The sequence below is a fragment of the Pinus tabuliformis genome, chromosome 2_1 (genome assembly GCF_031772625.1).
Source record: "Pinus tabuliformis cultivar Carrire ecotype Pingquan chromosome 2_1, CPIR1, whole genome shotgun sequence".
In the NCBI taxonomy this organism is placed as follows: Eukaryota; Viridiplantae; Streptophyta; class Pinopsida; order Pinales; family Pinaceae; genus Pinus; species Pinus tabuliformis.
The window spans coordinates 990,993,941-991,012,636 of record NC_142299.1 but is presented as its reverse complement, the minus strand read 5'-3'; the positions used below and the strand labels follow the sequence as shown (position 1 = coordinate 991,012,636).

Below are 18,696 nucleotides of genomic sequence, written 5' to 3'. Positions count from 1 at the left end.
CTCCATATCCACCTGAGGAGCTTGAAGAGGAAAAGGAGGAGAGTGTTCCTCAAGCCAATCCACCTCCTTTTCCTGAGAGATTAATCCATCCTATCTAGCACACCCCAGAAGAGACTGAACTTATAGATGAATTGAAAAACTTCTATGTTAAAATCCCACTCCTCCAAGCCATCAAGGATGTCCCCATCTACAACAAGTTAATCAAGGAGAAATGATTCAAACATCCTAGGAGGTGAAAGAAAGACACCCCTACCATTAATGTCATTCGACAAATGTCTCACTTAATGATGGGGCGATTGATTTTCACGAAGTATCTAGATCCTAGAATTCCTGTGGTAGATGTGCACGACGATGGTATCATTGTCCCCCATACCTTGATTGATCTTGGGGTTGCCATGAATGTGATGACTAAGGAGACTATGCTTAAACTGAATCTCTAAGGATCATTACGAAAGATCACAACAGTCTTGCATCTTGCAGATAGATCCACAGTAGCTCCTAAGGGAGTTGTTGAGGATGTGATGGTCTCCATTAATTCCTAGGAATAGCCTATTGACTTCTTAGTTCTCCAACCTAAGACCAAGTTTAGTGGTTATCCTCTCATCCTTGGAAGGCCATGGTTAGCCACTGTTTATGCTTACATAAGTTGTAGGGTTGGGAATATGACTATTAAAAATGGGCATTTGTCCAAACAATTGGTTTTGTACCCTCTTGCTCAACCATCTCTAGAGCATGAATTACCTTTATGGTTGGAAGAGGAGGAGGAAGATGAAGTCTACTATGCCACCTCTTACCCAATATGTACCCTAGATGCTACTATAGGAGGGGGGAAACCTGATGAAGATGACCTGATTGATCAAATCCTCCATAATCAGCCCCCCAACACCATGTCTCTTGAGGAGTTAGTAAAGAAAGTTGAAGATAACCCTTGGACTGATTTGTGCCTAGCTGACTCAAGTCCTACTCATGTCAAGATGATAGAATTTGGTCCAGAAAGAACATTGAAAATCAACCCCTCTCTCTGCACATTAGGAAAAGGAGTTATGTGACATGCTAAGAGAGCATTTGGATGCCTTTGCTTGGAGCTCATCACCAAGTTCACCTCCAACTTTTCAAAAGTGATATTTGCTGGATTTTGGACTCGGTTGGCCTTCAGTACAACATACCATTCATAGACGGATGGGAAAATTGAGAGTGAACATGGTGTTGGAGGACATGTTGAGAATGCATGTCATGCACTAGTCGAAGAGGTGGGAGGAATACCTTCCCTTAGTTGAGTTTTCATATAAAAATGACTATTGAGAATCATTGAAGGTTAGCCCCTTTGAGGCTATGTATAGAAGGAGGTGTAATACACCCATTAGCTAGGATGACCCAATAGTCAGGGTAAGTTTGGGTCAGATATGTTAAAGGACATGGAACAAGAAGTTATTAGTATCACAAAGAAGTTGAAGGAAACACATGACAGACAAAAGAGTTATGTAGATCAATAGAAAATAGATATAGAATGTCAAGTGGGGTGTCATGTGTATCTTTGAATTAGAATAACGAGGAGATCACTGAAAGTTGGGTCCTATGCTAAGTTGGTACCTGGGTTTTGTAGACCTTTTCATATTTTGGAGTGAGTGGGACCAGTGGCTTATAGATTAGCCTTGCCTTCCACCGTAAAAGCACATTATGTATTCCACATATCCTTATTGAAAAAGTATGTGCGAAATTGTAATCACGTCATCGAATAGTCTATGATACAGATGGATGTCGAGGGAGAGTTCCAACCCGAACCTTTGTGTATTTTGAACTAGAGGAAGATCGTGCTCCATAACTAAGTAGTAAATCATGTCAAGGTCCAATGGAATCACTTTGGATCCAATGAGGCAACTTGGGAGAATACAAATCATATGAAAGCATTGTACCCATTTTTGTTTAATACATAATAGATGTAAAAGAGTTGTTTCTATAAAGCTCAAATTTTGTTTTATTATCATTTTTTGTTTTGTTAGAATGTCGTGGATAATGTTCTTTTAAGGGGTTGGGATTTGTAACACCCCTATGTTACTATGATCTTTATAAACATTTTCATGTAACTGAGCATCTCAATGCAATATCTGATTGTCGGTGAAACCTTCATCTTAACATAATAAATACCACTATTGATGAAATCCATCCTTATTTTGATCTTGATGCCAAGTTGTGTAAATACATTTTCAAAATATTAATCATGTTTTTATACTTAGATGAACACTTAATTAAACCTTAACATTGAAATTAATAATTAATTGAAATCATTGAGCATCCAAATTAATCTTAAATTAGTCTAATCATAATTAATTATGTTTAATTAATTGTAATTATGAGAGATCATAATTAATTGTAATTCTAATGAATTGGATTTAATTGATTGAATTACATGGTGAGCCTCATAAATTCTCAATCCATTTAATCATTCATTACCTGAGGAAAAGGGATAGGTTAGAGTTTGAGAAGTGGCAAATCAAGGTATGAACGACCATGCTCACCGCCTTAAAAAATAAAAGAAAAATAATTAAATACCATTCACATGGTAGAAAAAAGGTTGTTTGATTAAATGGCCATCAATGCAGTTGTGTTGCCAATTGCGAGGGGGTTACCTTCTCATACATAGAAGATGTAACGTAATCAGGAAGTTGGTGTGAAGAGCCACTTGAGGAGGCAACCCAAAACTATTTAAAACTGGAGCTGAGCTAAATGGATGGTTTGATTTTTGAGTTTGGAAGGAGCATTAATGAAAAGGAAGAACAATGAACATAAGGAGGAGTATATATTTCCCTAGATTGTCATTGTCCTTTGGTTTTTCTCTCCCACTCTTTATCTAGTGTGGCAAGGCCTAAAGATAGAGGGATATTGAATTCATGAGCTAGGTGTTATTTGAGGGATACTGAATTCATGAGTTAGGTGTTATTTGAAGGTTGATAAACCATGTGTGTTAGTTGTGGCTGAAAAACCACTATGTTAGCCTCCAGCTGATAAACAAACTACCTAGTGCGCCATTAGTGCTGGTCGAGATTGATAAAACATGTGCCTTAGTTTGGTTGAAAAAACACTATACTTGTCCCAGGGTGATAAACAAATTTCAAATATTTTCTCCCTCACACCTTATATTTTGATTTCATTTTTAATTGTGATGTATCAAAATGGCCCTAGGGCTCTTAGATATACCTTCTTATGTGTATTAAATTATTATTTCCTGTGTGCCTCTCTCTCTCTCTCTCTCTCTCTCTCTCTCTCTCTCTCTCTCTCTCTCTATATATATATATATATATATATATATATAAGATTGAAGTTAGTGGCACATACCAATAGTGGCTCGACTACAGTGTATGTAAAGTTATTTATTTTACATACATGTTACACCACTAGCACATATTTATACTCACATGACTGTGACTGTGTTATATATACACACACCAATAGTGTCAAGAATTATATGGTAATTTATTCATGTATTGTTTATATCCCAATCCCGTAAAATTACATATGGTAACTTTGTAAGTCAACCAATTGCATATATATACGCCAACAATGGGATTAGGTGTAGATCTGGTTAGGCTAATTCATATATATTTGTTAAGCTCCCTCTCCCAATGGCCACCGATAATATGGAAATCAACTGCAGTCATTTCCTTAAATTACGGAAACCAACTGCAGTTATTTCCTTCAATTACGGAAGCTATCTTCAGTTAATTAATTTCTTTTTGGGAGATTCTGGAGTGGTCCATTACTCCCTCTGCAGTTCTCTACCATGATCTGTGGAACATTTGACACATAGCCAACAGAAGCTTGATGGAAGCTTGCCTATAAATAATTCTGTTTGGTCCCCAAGCTCACTAACTCAATCCCCTTCAGTCTTACACCATCAAATTAGAGTGAGCAGACCTTAGAAGTGCCTGAGTTCTAGATTTTCTGTATTCTTTTTCTTTTTGCTTGCGTGAGGATTGTGTTACAATATTTACCTTCATGGCTGTCTACGTACCAGGAGCTTCAATGTGTTGTTAGGTTTTGGGCCTTTATAAACGTTGCCCACAGTGGCCAGGAAAGCAGGAGGCGTGGATAAAACGAGGCTTAACGCGGCTTTTGTTCTCGAGAGTTGGTTGTTCTATGCGTTTTCATTGAATTCGATAAGTTTGAACGAAACAGACAGGCTGAAGCAAATATTCCCGTCAAAGAGGAGACATCCCAAGTGCGGTTATATTGGAGAAATCAAGACTCTGCATAATGCATAGCTCAGAGCAGAGGCTGAATTGATTCAGCAAGTCTGGAATTGGAGTGTGAGTAGCATCAATGGCCGAAGGTATGATTTATTGGGCATTCAAGTTTTCGATTCTTTTAAGTGTTTATTCTGCATTATAGAATCGTTATTAAGCTAACATTTGGTATCAGAGCCATTTTTATCTCTGCCTTGGTGTTTATAGACATGTTCTGTTTGGCTAAATGTCATATTTGAGAATTTTCTGAATTAAGGCATTTATTTGGAAATATGTCTAATTTTTGCTCAATTTTTATGCTTATAATATTTATTTAGTTTAATTATATGCAATTTGGATAATTGTTGTGCAAAATTTATTAATTATGCTCGTATTTAATTTGCATGAATTGATTATTTCTGCTCTAATTAAAACATGCTAATTTGGATGAGTATACGAGACCCATCGTTGAATGTTATGCATGAATATTATAGTTTTATTTATGCAATTTATAATTATTCTCATATCAAGTTAATTTTTATGCATAAAAGAAATAATGTCTGAGTGATCCATATAATTTTTAATTGATTAGAGAATAGCCATAACATCTCTAATTAAATAAAATTATATATTATGATGAATTAGGATCACATAAAGAATATTTAGACATTAATTGTAATTAATTATACTAAATATAATAAATTTTATCCCAAAGGAATTTTCATTATATTTATATAATTAATTAGGATAAAATATTAAATTATTCATAACTTACCCACAAGAATTATGAATTAATAGTTTTATCATAAAGTTCAAATCTAAGATAGAATTTATATCAAATTATAATCATAATATACCCTTTAGAATTATGAATTAAGTGAATAATTTGATAAATTCTATCATAAAGAATAATTGAATATGCTTGAATTGAAAATTTAGTCCACAGACAATTTTTATGTCATTAGATTCAATTTTAATTATGATTTACATTGGTAAGGCATGAAATTTTATTTAGGCCTCAAATTTAAGATAAGCATGTGATCTTTAATTTTATGCAGTTGTACAACCTGCAAATTTCTCTGAAATTCGTTGTGATATCCCTGAACTTAAGGGAGATAACTATAAGGTCTGGAAGGAGAGAGTTCTCCTTCATTTGGGGTGGATGGACATAGACTATGCTATTAGGAAATATGAACCACCGACACTCACTAATACCAGCACTACAACGGACATCACACTTTATGAACAATGGGAGCGATCTAATCGCCTAAGCATGATGTTCATTAAGACTAAAATTTCAGTTGGTATTCGTGGTTCCGTAGATCAGCATGAAAAGGTCCGAAACTTGCTGAAATCCATTGATGATCAATTCGTCACTTCAGACAAGTCACTAGCAAGCACTCTAATCATGAAGTTCTCATACCTAAGGCTCACTAGTGTGAAAGATGTATGCGAGCACATCATGCAAATGAGGGACACTGTGGCTCAATTGAAGAAACTCGAGGTTGAAATATCGGAGTCCTTCCTGGTGCACTACATCCTGAACACCCTTCCACACCAATATGGACCCTTCAAAATCTCATACAACACACATAAGGATAAATGGTCAATTAATGAACTCATGACCATGTGTGTTCAAGAGGAAGGGAGACTGGTGATGGAACTGGGAGAAAGTGTAATGCTGGCAATGCAAGGAAAGGGCAAATCTCAAGCCAATCGGAAAAGGAAAGGTAAAGTACCTCCCCAAGCCGATATTAAGAAGGATTCCAACTGTTTCTTCTGTAAAAAGAAAGGACACATGAAGAAGGAATGCGCCAAATTTCAGAAATGGCTTGCGGACAAAGGTAATTCAATCTCGTTTGTTTGTTATGAATCTAATATGGTTAATGTCAATATTAACACCTGGTGGATTGATTCTGGATCAACAATTCACATTTCGAATTCCTTGCAGGGTTTGTAAAACCTAAGGAAGCAAGTGGGAAGTGAGCAAATGATCTTATCAGGAAACAAGATGGGCTCGCATGTGGAAGCTATAGGAACATGCTATTTAACTTTAAGTAGTGGCTTTGTTTTAGAATTAGAAAAGACCTTTTATGTTCCAAGTTTTTCTAGAAACTTGATTTCAGTTTCAAGACTTGTACATTTTGGATATTCCTTCAAGTTTTTAGAAATATCTTTCAGTTTATTTTATAAATCTGATTGTGTTGGGAATGGTATGTTGTCTAATGGTCTTTACTGCATTAATTTACAAAATAATGTCACTTATGATTCAATGCATGTTCACACTAGCACTAAAAGATGTGTTATTAATGAAGATTCCTCTAAATTATGGCACTAAAGATTAGGTCATATCTCCATAGAAAGAATTAAAAGATTGGTAAATGAAGGGGTACTTAATACTCTGGATTTTACTGATTTTGAGACTTGTGTGGACTCCATAAATGGAAAGCAGACCAACAAGTCAAAGAAAGGTGCCAATAGGAGTTCAGACATAGTAGAAATCATACATACTAATATATGTAGTCCAGACATGGACTCACATGGTCAGAGATACGTCATCTCTTTTATAGATGATTACTCATGATATATGTATCTCTACATGCTTCATAAAAAGAATGAAGCATTAGATGCCTTTAAGATCTTTAAGGCTGAAATAGAGAAACAATGCAGCAAGCAAATTAAGATCGTGAGATCCGATAGAGGTGGAGAATATTATGGTAGATACACAGAAGATGGACAAGCACCTGGGCCATTCGCAAAATTTCTTCAAGAGCATGGGATTTTTTCCCAATACACCATGCCTGGTTCACCTGACCAGAATGGTGTAGCAGAAAGAAGAAACCGAACATTATTGGACATGGTGCGGAGTATGCTTAGCAGCTCCAATCTTCCTAAATCCTTGTGGACTGAAGCACTTAAGATGGCAGTGTATATATTAAACCGAGTTCCAACCAAGGTTGTTCCTAAAACACCATTTGAATTATGGAAAGGTTGGAAACCGAGTTTGCGACATATGCGCGTTTGGGGATGCCCGTCTGAAGTGAGAATATATAATCCACAAGAGAAGAAGCTGGACCCAAGGACCATTAGTGGGTATTTCATTGGATATGCTGAAAGTTCTAAAGGTTACAGATTTTATTGTCCATCTCACAGCACTAGGATTGTGGAATCAAGAAATGCAAAGTTTCTTGAAAATGACTTGATCAATGGGAGTGATCAAACTAGGAACATAGTTTCTGAGAAGGATCATTCGGAATCTCAACCTTCCACCTCAAGTGATGGATTGGTCATTGTTCACAGCACCCCTCAAGTACAAACTGGTGTTGAACAACCAATTGTTGAAGTTCCACAAGTTGCTGACAACATTCCAGTAGATCAGGTAGTTCAAGAATTTCCAAGAACTTTTGAACAACGAGTTGAACCACATACTTCTCAGGAAGATGATGGTACAACATTAAGAAGATCTACTAGACCAAAGAGATCAGCAATTCCTGATGATTATGTTGTGTATCTGCAAGAATCTGACTACAACATTGGAGCCGAAAATGATCTCGAGTCTTTTTCACAAGCCATAAGTTGCAAAGAATCAGAATTATGGTATGATGCCATGAAGGAAGAGATGAATTCTATAAAGAGTAACGAAGTTTGGGATCTTGTTGAGTTGCCTAATGGTGCAAAAGACATTGGACATAAATGGGTCTTTAAGACAAAGAAAGACTCATTGGGCAACATTGATAGATACAAGGCAAGACTTGTTGCTAAGGGATTCACTCAGAAAGAAGGAATCGACTACACGGAGACTTTCTCTCCTGTATCTAGGAAAGATTCCTTACATGTTATTATGGCATTAGTAGCCCATTTTGACTTGGAGTTGCAACAAATGGATGTGAAAATGGATTTTCTCAATGGAGATCTAGAGGAGGAGGTTTACATGAAACAACCTGAAGGATTCCCCTTCAGTGATGGTGAGCAATTGGCTTGCAAGCTCAAGAAATCCTTATACAGTTTAAAACAAGCATCCTACCAATGGTATTTGAAATTCCATAATGTAATTTCTTCTTTCGGTTTTGTAGAAAACATTATGGATCAATGTATATACCTGAAAGTCAGTGGGAGTAAAATTTGTTTTCTTGTTTTATATGTGGATGACATTTTGCTAGCAACTAATGATAAGGGTTTGTTGCATGAGGTGAAACAATTCCTCTCTAAAAATTTTGATATGAAGGATATGGATGAGGCATCTTATGTCATTGGTATTAAGATCCATAGAGACGTATTCCAAGGCATCTGGGGTTTGTCTCAGGAAACCTATATTAATAAAATTTTAGAGAGATTTCGGATGAAGGATTGTTCACCAAGTGTAGCTCCCATTGTGAAGGGTGATACGCTCAATTTGAACCAATGCCCGAAGAACGACTTTGAAAGGGAACAAATGAAGAACATTCCATATGCTTCTACTGTCGGAAGCCTAATGTATGCTCAGGTCTGCACAAGACCTGAAATTGCATTTGTCGTGGGAATGTTGGGACGATATCAGAGTAATCCAGGTTTAGACCATTGGACAGCTGCAAAGAAAGTAATGAGGTACCTTCAAGGAACCAAAAACTACATGCTCATGTATAAATGGACAGACAATTTGGAAGTAATTGGCTACTTAGATTCTGACTTTGCTGGATGTGTTGATTCACACAAATCAACATTCGGATACATTTTTATGATGGCCGGTGGAGCTGTATCATGGAGGAGTGCCAAACAGACCTTGATTGCCACTTCCACTATGGAAGCCAAGTTTGTCTCCTGTTTTGAGGCTACTTTACATGGTGTATGGCTTAAGAGTTTCATTTCTGGGCTTAGAATTATGGATTCTATCTTTAAGCCATTGAGAATGTATTGTGATAATTCAGCTGCTATTTTTATGGCTAAAAACAACAAAAATGGGAGTCGAAATAGACACATCGACATTAAGTATTTAGCTATAAGAGAAGGTGTTAAAGAAAAGAAAGTGGTCATTGAGCACGTCAGCACTGAGTTGATGATTGTTGATCCTTTGACTAAGGGCATGCCACCGTTGAAATTCAAGGATCATGTAATGAATATGGGACTTGGTTCCATTATGTAGTTTATCATTGTATGGACAATGTTATTTTAACGAAATTCTTAATTATTGTGATGTTTTTTCTCATATTTATGTGCACTTTAATTTGATTTGAGAAAATTCATCTGTGTAGGACGAAGAATAAACATAAGGTTTATTCATTAAGAAATTGTTGCCACATAAATTTTAATAGAAATAAATACATAGTAATACATGGAAGATAATACTTGTCATCAAAGGACTTATCGCCATGATTCATGTATCTATTACTTAATACAGATTATCAATGGGTTTTAAGATGAGACATTAAGATTGGAAGTATGGACCAAGTGGGAGAATGTTAAGCTCCCTCTCCCAACGGCCACCGATAATTTGGAAATCAACTGCAGTCATTTCCTTAAATTACGAAAACCAACTGCAGTTATTTCCTTCAATTACGGAAACTATCTTCAGTTAATTAATTTCTTGTTGGGAGCTTCTGGAGTGGTCCATTACTCCCTCTGCAGTTCTCTACCATGATCTGTGGAACACTTGACACATAGCCAACAGAAGCTTGATGGAAGCTTGGCTATAAATACTTTTGTTTGGTCCCCAAGCTCACTAACTCAATCCCCTTCAGTCTTACACCATCAAATTAGAGTGAGCAGAGCTTGGAAGTGCCTGAGTTCCAGATTTTCTATATTCTTTTTCTTTCTGCTTGTGTGAGGATTGTGTTACGATATTTACCTTCATGGTTGTCTACGTACCAGGAGCTTCAATGTGTTGTTAGGTTTTGGGCCTTTTATAAACGTCGCCCACAGTGGCCAGGAAAGCAGGAGGCGTGGATAAAATGAGGCTTAATGCGGCTTTTGTTCCCAAGAGTCGGTTGTTCTACGCATTTTCATTGAATTCGAGAAGTTTGAACGAAATAGACAGGTTGAAGCAAATATTCTCGTCAAAGAGGAGACGTCCCAAGTGCGGTTATATTGGAGAAATCAAGACTCTGCATAATGCACAGCTCAGAGCAGAGGCTGAATTGATTCGGCAAGTCTAGAATCAAAGTGTGAGTAGCATCAATGGCCGGAGGTATGATTTATGGGGCATTCAAGTTTTCGATTCTTTTAAGTGTTTATTCCGCATTATAGAATCGTTATTAAGCTAACAATATGTCTTAAGGTTGTTTATATATAGAGAGACACACACCATGTTAAAATGTGTTGATGGGTTCATGATAACTAATGTATTGCAACTTTACTATATATATATATATAGCATTAAACGTGGATATACATAGTGTGAAAACTATATATATATATATATATATATATATATATATATATATATATATATATATATATATATATATATCAGTAAACCGAGACTCGTGTTTTTGGGAAATTTGAAAATTAGGGTAGCTAAGTTGAAGGGGATAGAAATGGTATATATCATATCTAGGGTTGGAATTTCAAAAAAGACTAGCCCATCAATTTTGACATTTTTCAGAGTTTCCAACCTGTTTTCATAATTTCAAGGCAAAATTTTGACAGTTTTGTAATTTTTTAACTTGTATTTGAAGGGAAAGTCACCTCATCACCTCATGATGTGCAATTTACCCATCAAATTCCAACCCTGATCATATCATCTCCATGTGCACTGACAAACCAACGAGCTGGTTGTTGTGCCTGCCTAATCTCACCTGACCCAAAAGAAACAAAACCAACTATTACTATTTCAATTCAATTCTCATGTACCGAGTAGCTCCTTATTTATCTAGATATAATGAAGCTTGGTCATTTGAAATTACCTTTTGAGATAACTTACATTAAATCTATAAAACTATGACCCTACCCATTCTTATTTATGCAACATTTCTGTCATTCTTAAGCCTTGCTTAATCTCTGGAATTGTGATGATTTCCAGCTTTAAATATTCAACAAATTATGACTGCAACAAATATAGTTGTTCTAATTCAATGAAGATGATGGCTCCATCTTTGGCATACATGCATTTTCCCTCTAGTCGCACACTCGTCCAAATAATATATCCTTAATTCAAAGGGGGCCCCGCGTCATATTGTTAATGATGTATCTCACCCTTAACGGTTTTATTACAATGTAATGGTGGTTGCCCTTCATGTAATCAATAAACTTTAGTCCAAATGTCACAATGATACCATGGTTAAGGAGGTAATAGGAGCAGCTCCATTAGAACATAATAAAATGTGGACATATGACACCATCCTTTTCAAACCACACATATTTCATGTTATAGGAAACAGTTGCATTCTATTAGAGTGGTTAGGCTAAGGAAAGCGGGTAGCCCCTTTAAAATAAACTTTCCCACTCATATACTCAAATGTGCCAAAAGGTTTGGCACCATGATCACTAAAAATGGTATCTCCTAGCGAATTCCACTATAAGCCAAAATCATAATAAAAGGAGGATGAGTAACAAACCTAATATTTTTACACCTCCCATGGGTGATTATGAATCTAATTAATTAATTAACTAAATTAAACCTTCCATTCATTCATTTATCCAACAATGAAGCACTTTTCTTTTGTTCTATTGCTCCACTATATTTAATAACACGCATGTTATAACTATATTTAATAACACCCATGTTATAATTGATGACAAAAGGCTATGGATCTATTACGCTAATTCCTGTCCACAAATTATATTGATGATATGAAAACACATAACTGATGAAATTTATTATTTTATTAAGAGAAAGGGGATTTCACTAGAAAAATATATAGAGTTGCATTTTCATCTATTTCTGGGAAATAAAACAAGTTGACCCAATCAACTATTAAAAAGTCAACCAAAGAGGAAATCCAATCGACTAAGCACTATGGATGTCAACTAGGTGATGAGTTTAATTGACCAAATAGGGATTAAAATGACCTAAGGAGAGTTGAATTCAACTTAAGCAAGGATTAAATCAACCAAGCCAGTGAAAAATGAACCTAGGGAGGAATTACTTTGACCTAAGCCAATGTAAAGATGGCCAGAAAAATGAAAATGACATAGCCCAATGTGAAATCCACTGAGTGGTAAACTGACCAATGAAAGTGAAATTTCATTTTGTGAGGGAGATTTGAACCTATGGGAAAGAGAATTTTACTCAACAATTGAACCAAATTAAGAACTCCTATAGAGGTGCAATGACTCTGAGATGGAAACCATTGATCTCCAAGGCTTGAAATGCACCCTACAATGATAGTAATATAGTTGTTATACACAATTAGACAATGAAAACTAATAATGCAGAATATCCACAAGTTTGATTATATATCCCTCTCATTTACACTCCCACTATTCACTAACAACCATTAAAATTATGACTAGAACATGTGTACACATAGCATAATTACCTAAAAACTTCAGAGAAATTAATGACACATTAGACACCACCTTTACCTTAAAAATCCAAATGGGAAAACCAACTTCAAATGGATACTCATTCTATTTCAACAATCTCTAGTTACAATACTTTCATGGCTCTTTATGCCTCCTAATCTCCTTTTCCAAACTACCTTTTGGGAATGAAGACTAGAAAAGATAACATTGAGGGTTAGGGTAATGGGGAGGCCAATATGTATGGCCGTTCATTTCTCGTTCCTTAGCCTCTTCTCTCCTTTATTATTTTTCTTTTAATTTAATTCTCTCTCTCTCATACTAGAATTTATTTTCATAGTTTTTGTAATCTTATTTAATTGTCAAATTAGCCTTACCGCCATTTGTTTCTTTAGATCATCCTGGATCAAAAGCACAACCAACAAAAGTTACCATAATAAAAGTCACTTAAGAACACGAACATGATAGCTTAAGCTATTTAAAGGAGGTGCATGACAAGGTGGATCAATCCTCATGAGGCAATTTTCATCTCCCATCTCTAAGTTATAGAGGGTGGCCTCTCCATGACCAACCCATACATGGTGTCCTTAGAAACCACCTATAGGGTGAGGGTAGGAAGCTCCCTTAATTATGGTCTTCCTTATGGGTGTTTTATGTGAAAGGTCCTATTGATAAGGAAGGAGGGTATCTCCCTCAACAACAACTTTTCTTACCAATGTTCTAAAAAAAACACTTCCCATGGAGTGGATCTTGTTTGTTGCAAGTACATGAAAATAGAATGGCTCTTATTTGAGGCATATACATAAAAGGCTTTGTTATTGAGAAAAAGACACCCATGAAAAAGTTATAGGTCTAGTTGAATCAACCATGAAGTTAATTATCGCAAATTGATTAGCAAGGAGATATTTAATTCAATCACACCCTTTCTACCACCCAATTGCATTCATGCATAAAGTGGCATATTTAGGATTAGTAAGAAATAAATATCCTTCTCATATATCTTATATTGTTACTATTAATTTTCATTTAAGGTTTACATAATATTATTTAAGTGAGTTTTTTTTCAAATTTTATATAGTAAATGTAAATTGGGAAAGCTACGTAGCCGGTTTGATATTGTAAAGTGAGAAAAGTATTTGGCAGTGACATCATAGTTGAATTGATTTATAAAAGATGATGTTAATACTATAAGTCCCTAATTGATAATTTTTTTTTGGTATATTGAAAATTGTGTATTTGATATTTGAAAAATGTCTATGAATTTAAAAAAAAATGTCTTTCCATTACATATTAAAAATACTATAAGAAAATAATATTTCCTTCCGACGAAGTACTTCATCTAAAGCAAGTATTTGAAAGCTTAAGGATTTCTAATCAAAGTATTATTTATAAAGTACATCTTTTATTTTTTTAAAGAAAAATATGTTTTTAACTATTGAATATGAATTTTAAGCCACAGTTTAATCAATTTGCAAATTTGTCTTGAAAATCATGGGAATTCGGGCAAGATTTTGAAAAAATCAGGCATTCAGGTTACAATTATCAAACTTCAAAATATTAGATGCCTTAAAAATTTTCGATAATGCTGAACCATTTTCCACCCTAAAAAATATGATTCAAACACCACTACTACAAGATTTTTTGAAATTATTTAATCAAATTCTAGTCACTTTTAACCGTTCAAGCAATTCTTGAGGAATATTAATACCCATCATTTTTTTTCAGCATGAAAAAAACTTTATATTGAATTATATAATCATCAAAATGCCTTTACATAGACAGCTGTGTGGCTTTTTCACATCTATAAGTATGGCGGAAGTTTATGAAGTATGTCCTGTTTATATACAAAATCTTGATGGAGATAGGAAGCATATGATCTTCAGCTGTATAAAACAAAAATGTATTCCCTGCCAGCAGATAAGTATATGTTCATACCTTTTGCTGTGTATCGTACCGATGTAAGATCCTAGCATAAGTAAAGACAAAACATGAGAACAAAAACATAGATGTGAGTTATATGTTAGGGAGACAAAAATCCCGGATCTGGTAGCAGTTGTTTGCCATTTTAATCTGTATCCTCCATAATCTTGGTGTGAATGGCCTATACGTCTGGTAATTGATGTTAACTGTCAATTTGACTTTTAAATTCCATGGAACACATGGTTGCCTATCAAACTGAACGTAACGGTTAGTGTAATTATCGGGTCAACAATCAATTGTAATTGCTTTTTCCAGGATTCGGGGATCCCAGGCTCGCAGGACATTTTAGAAGCTTCATAATTAATTAATTAAATAAAATTCCAAATAAGGCTCAGCGTGAGTATGGGGTCACCGTCACCACTCAATTGTAACTGCTTATTCCGGGATTCGGGTTTCACAGGCTGCCAAGGAAAACAATATTGTTTTTGTATATATATAAAATAAGGAAAATTATATATGTGAAAATTTGGGGTATTTTGATGCAATTTGTTGATGACGTAATATTAATGGTAAATTTATTGACTATAATTATTATATTTCTATAAATTTATAAATTTAATAGTTAACGTATTGAAATATTTATTAGTTTTAATTTTTTTTATAAAATGTAATTAAATTATAAATTTATTTTAAATTATTATTATCATTCATTATAAAAAAATTATATATGGATTATATATATTTAAAAAAAGTTATTGTTTAGCTAATAGATGAAATGATTTTTTTAGAGATTAATTTTCTAAAATCTATTCGATATTTTTAAGAATTATAAGTTTAAATTGTTTAATTTGTAAAACTAGAGAGTTACATAAAATTTTCAAAGTATTTGAATTCATTTATGCATTCAAGATACATTCTAAACAACAATAAATCATAATCTAGATTTACATCAAAAAATTCATTTTATCTATTAGTAATTATTTAATTTATATAACTAAATAATAAAATATTAATTTTTATACGAATAAGGATCACATTCCATCCCAAACCTATATTAAAATATCAATTAAAAGAAATAATCCTTAAAATACATGAATTATTTTCAATAAAATATTAGCTTATATTCATCCTTGGTTTCCTGTTTACATTTTTGGAAAAAAATGATAGCTAGATTACACTTATCATTTAGGGCATTATTTTTGAGCCTTTTTCCATATTCATGAAAATTTAAAGAGTTGAAATCATGAAATTTGTTTCAGTATTCAAGTTTCTGTGATTCATAATGGATTAAACAAAGTCTTTTGGTAGAAATTACATAAGAGAAACCCATAGGCCAAAAATTTCTCTTATGTGATTTCTACCCAAAGACTTTGTTTAAATGAGATTTGTTGTTAAAATTATGTTTATTTATTTAAATTAGTTTAAAAACTTTATATCTTAAAATTGTTTTGAATTAAACAAAGTCTTTCGCTAGTCACATAAGAGAAACCCTTAGGCCAAAAATTGCTCTTATGTGATTTCTACCGAAAGACTTTGTTTAAATGAAATTTGTTGTTAAAATTGTTTTGGTACGAGAGATTGTTGTTCACACGGTAAAGTCTTTTGTGTTTATATTTTATATAAAACGTGTTTAATTCAAGTTGAGTCATGATTTTAAATTACATAATTATTATTAGTAAATAATTATTATTAATTCGAGAGGTTCAAAATAAAAATGAATATATGTATGGGAGTTGTTTTTAGTGTGATTTTTTGGATTTTTGGGCGTCGGAATTTGGCGGAAAAATTTGAGGTGAAATCTTGATTTTTGTTATTTAAACTGGTTGTTTGACTGTAACTATGGATTCAGCACCTTGAAAAATCCTTAGGGCACTTCTATTGTGCAGGGGTTACCCATCAAACTTGTGATTTCAATGAATTCCTATAAGATTTTAGAGAAATTAAACTTGAAAAACCCATATGTATTTGAGTTATTTAATTAAAAGTATTATAAAATATTAATAATTTCACTTTTAATGACTATATTAAAGAGAAATCTTAAAAATATTTCAATCACTCTAAACCATAAATAAAATATATAATAAAAAACAAAAATGAATATACATGTTTTGTTTATTTAATTAAAAATATAATAAAATATTAATAATCTTACTCTTTATCTATAGTAAAAAGAAGTGGTAAAAATATTTCACTTATTTCCATTTCCTTATGAAACAACATAAAAGTATAGTAGTTTAATTGTTATATATAAGCATAGTCTAAAGAGCCCACAAATTAGCCAGAAAAATTATGGAATTTTTGGCAAAACTATGACAAAATCCGGTAGAAATTTTTGAAAATCTAACTTACAGCAGTCAAACTTCAAGATTTTAAAGTGCTCAAATGTTCTCGATAATGCTGAATCAATTTCCATTACCAGAATCCAACATTCTGATTTTTAAAAAATTTTTTTATCAAATTCTGACCCAACAAACAGTGTCATTGGAATAAATTTATAAAACATCTCATTTGGAATGTTAAATTTCAGCTATATAATTTTCATAAACTGAAAACGCGTTTTTCAAATATTAAATTCATTTTTTTATTCGGAAACATATTTTTAACGGCTAAAACTCACAGTCTAACTAAAAAGCGTATACGCAAACTAAAAAGTGTACACGCTTTAAGGCTTTTAGGGAACGTCCAGCCAGCCTGTGCGACTCGAACCTTCGGAAACGCAATTACAGTTCTCACTGACACGATACTCACGCGGAGCCCTAGCGTTTAGTTTTTGGAGCCTTACGTGGTATACACAGGATCGGTCAGCTGTAATTTGCAATAGTCCCACCAGTTTTTGGAGCCTTACGTGGTATACACAGGATCGGTCAGCTGTGATTTGCAATAGTCCCACCCGTATTCAACCTTCACGCAACCATCCTCCCGTGTCTATATATATTCATCCTTGCCCTCTCTCATTGCAAAGTTGAGTACCTAGCGGTCATCGAATCTGCCAAAATGCATGTCACAGAGCCACGGTGCTCTGAAAATGAAAAGCACAACCAGTCGCGTGGCGGAGGCCTCTGGCGCGTCTGTTCGCTGGAAGATATACGCAAGAAACTGCTGCGATGGGAAAAGAGTCCAACTGCGTTGGAGGCCGAGGCCAAGGCCATCCAATTGGAAAATTCCTTTTCAGGGTCCTTAAATGGCAATGAAAATGGGAATTTTTCGTCCAGAAATGGAGGGCGAGACGGCCCCTGCGTTTTTCAGATGCCGGTGGATTATCCTCGGTATTCGAAGGCCGATTACGAATCGATGCCCGAGTGGCAGCTCGATATCCTTTTTCACGAATACGGTTTGCTGATCAGAGGAGATGTCGCTTTCAAGCGCAGTTACGCCATGGGGACCTTCCTCTGGTCCGACCAGCTTTGAATAAAAGATTCAACGGTATATGAGTAAAGTAATGGTTGATTGATTGATTTTGGCAAAAGTTTTAAATAAGTTTGGGAGCTTTATACGGCTTCTCTTTACTTATGGATGATGTCTTCATTGCCAGAATTTCCTTTCTTTCCAAATTGTGTTCATACTGGTGGTAGAGCTCGCTGTTTTTCCATCTGAAGCTACTTTTGGTTTATAAGTAATTCTTCATTCAATATATTTTTTATTACGGGTTTTTTTCATTCAATGTATTAGAGTTCTATCGCTGAGTCTTCCCAATGTTAATTTACACATTACATAGCATTTGAATTACCATTGCTTTCCCTGATTCTCTTAAGGGCTTGATAAATAAAAGCCTCCTTTCCAATGAAACATTCCCAGCAAATTTAAGTGTGTTCCTTTTTCTAAGATCCATGGCTGAAATCCGGTGGCTCCAAAAATTTCTGATACTTTGAGACACATAAACGGCTTTCAGAAGTTTCGCTGCAAAATGGTGCTTTGAAATTCGATCCATTGAGAAACATAAAAAAATAACAAATTTGTTCAAATTCAATTTTTTTCTATTATTATATTAATAATATTTTTTTTGTTTTTTATTAGATTTGAAGTTTAAATTAAATTAATTTTTATGAAAGAATATTTTTTTCTTAGATTTGAAGTTTAAATTAAATTAATTTTTATTAGATTCGAAGTTTAAATTTTTGGG

The 18,696-nt window shown here is 34.2% G+C and overlaps 1 protein-coding gene across 1 annotated transcript; it reads left to right on the top strand.

The window, feature by feature from the left end:
* The first annotated feature begins 17,533 nt into the window (after nucleotides 1-17,533).
* Nucleotides 17,534-18,232, top strand: LOC149203962 (uncharacterized). Its single transcript, XM_089400284.1, has one exon. The coding sequence runs from the start codon at nucleotides 17,571-17,573 to the stop codon at nucleotides 17,982-17,984; it is 414 nt and encodes a 137-aa protein (XP_089256410.1). The 5' UTR covers nucleotides 17,534-17,570; the 3' UTR covers nucleotides 17,985-18,232.
* Nucleotides 18,233-18,696: the final 464 nt, after the last annotated feature.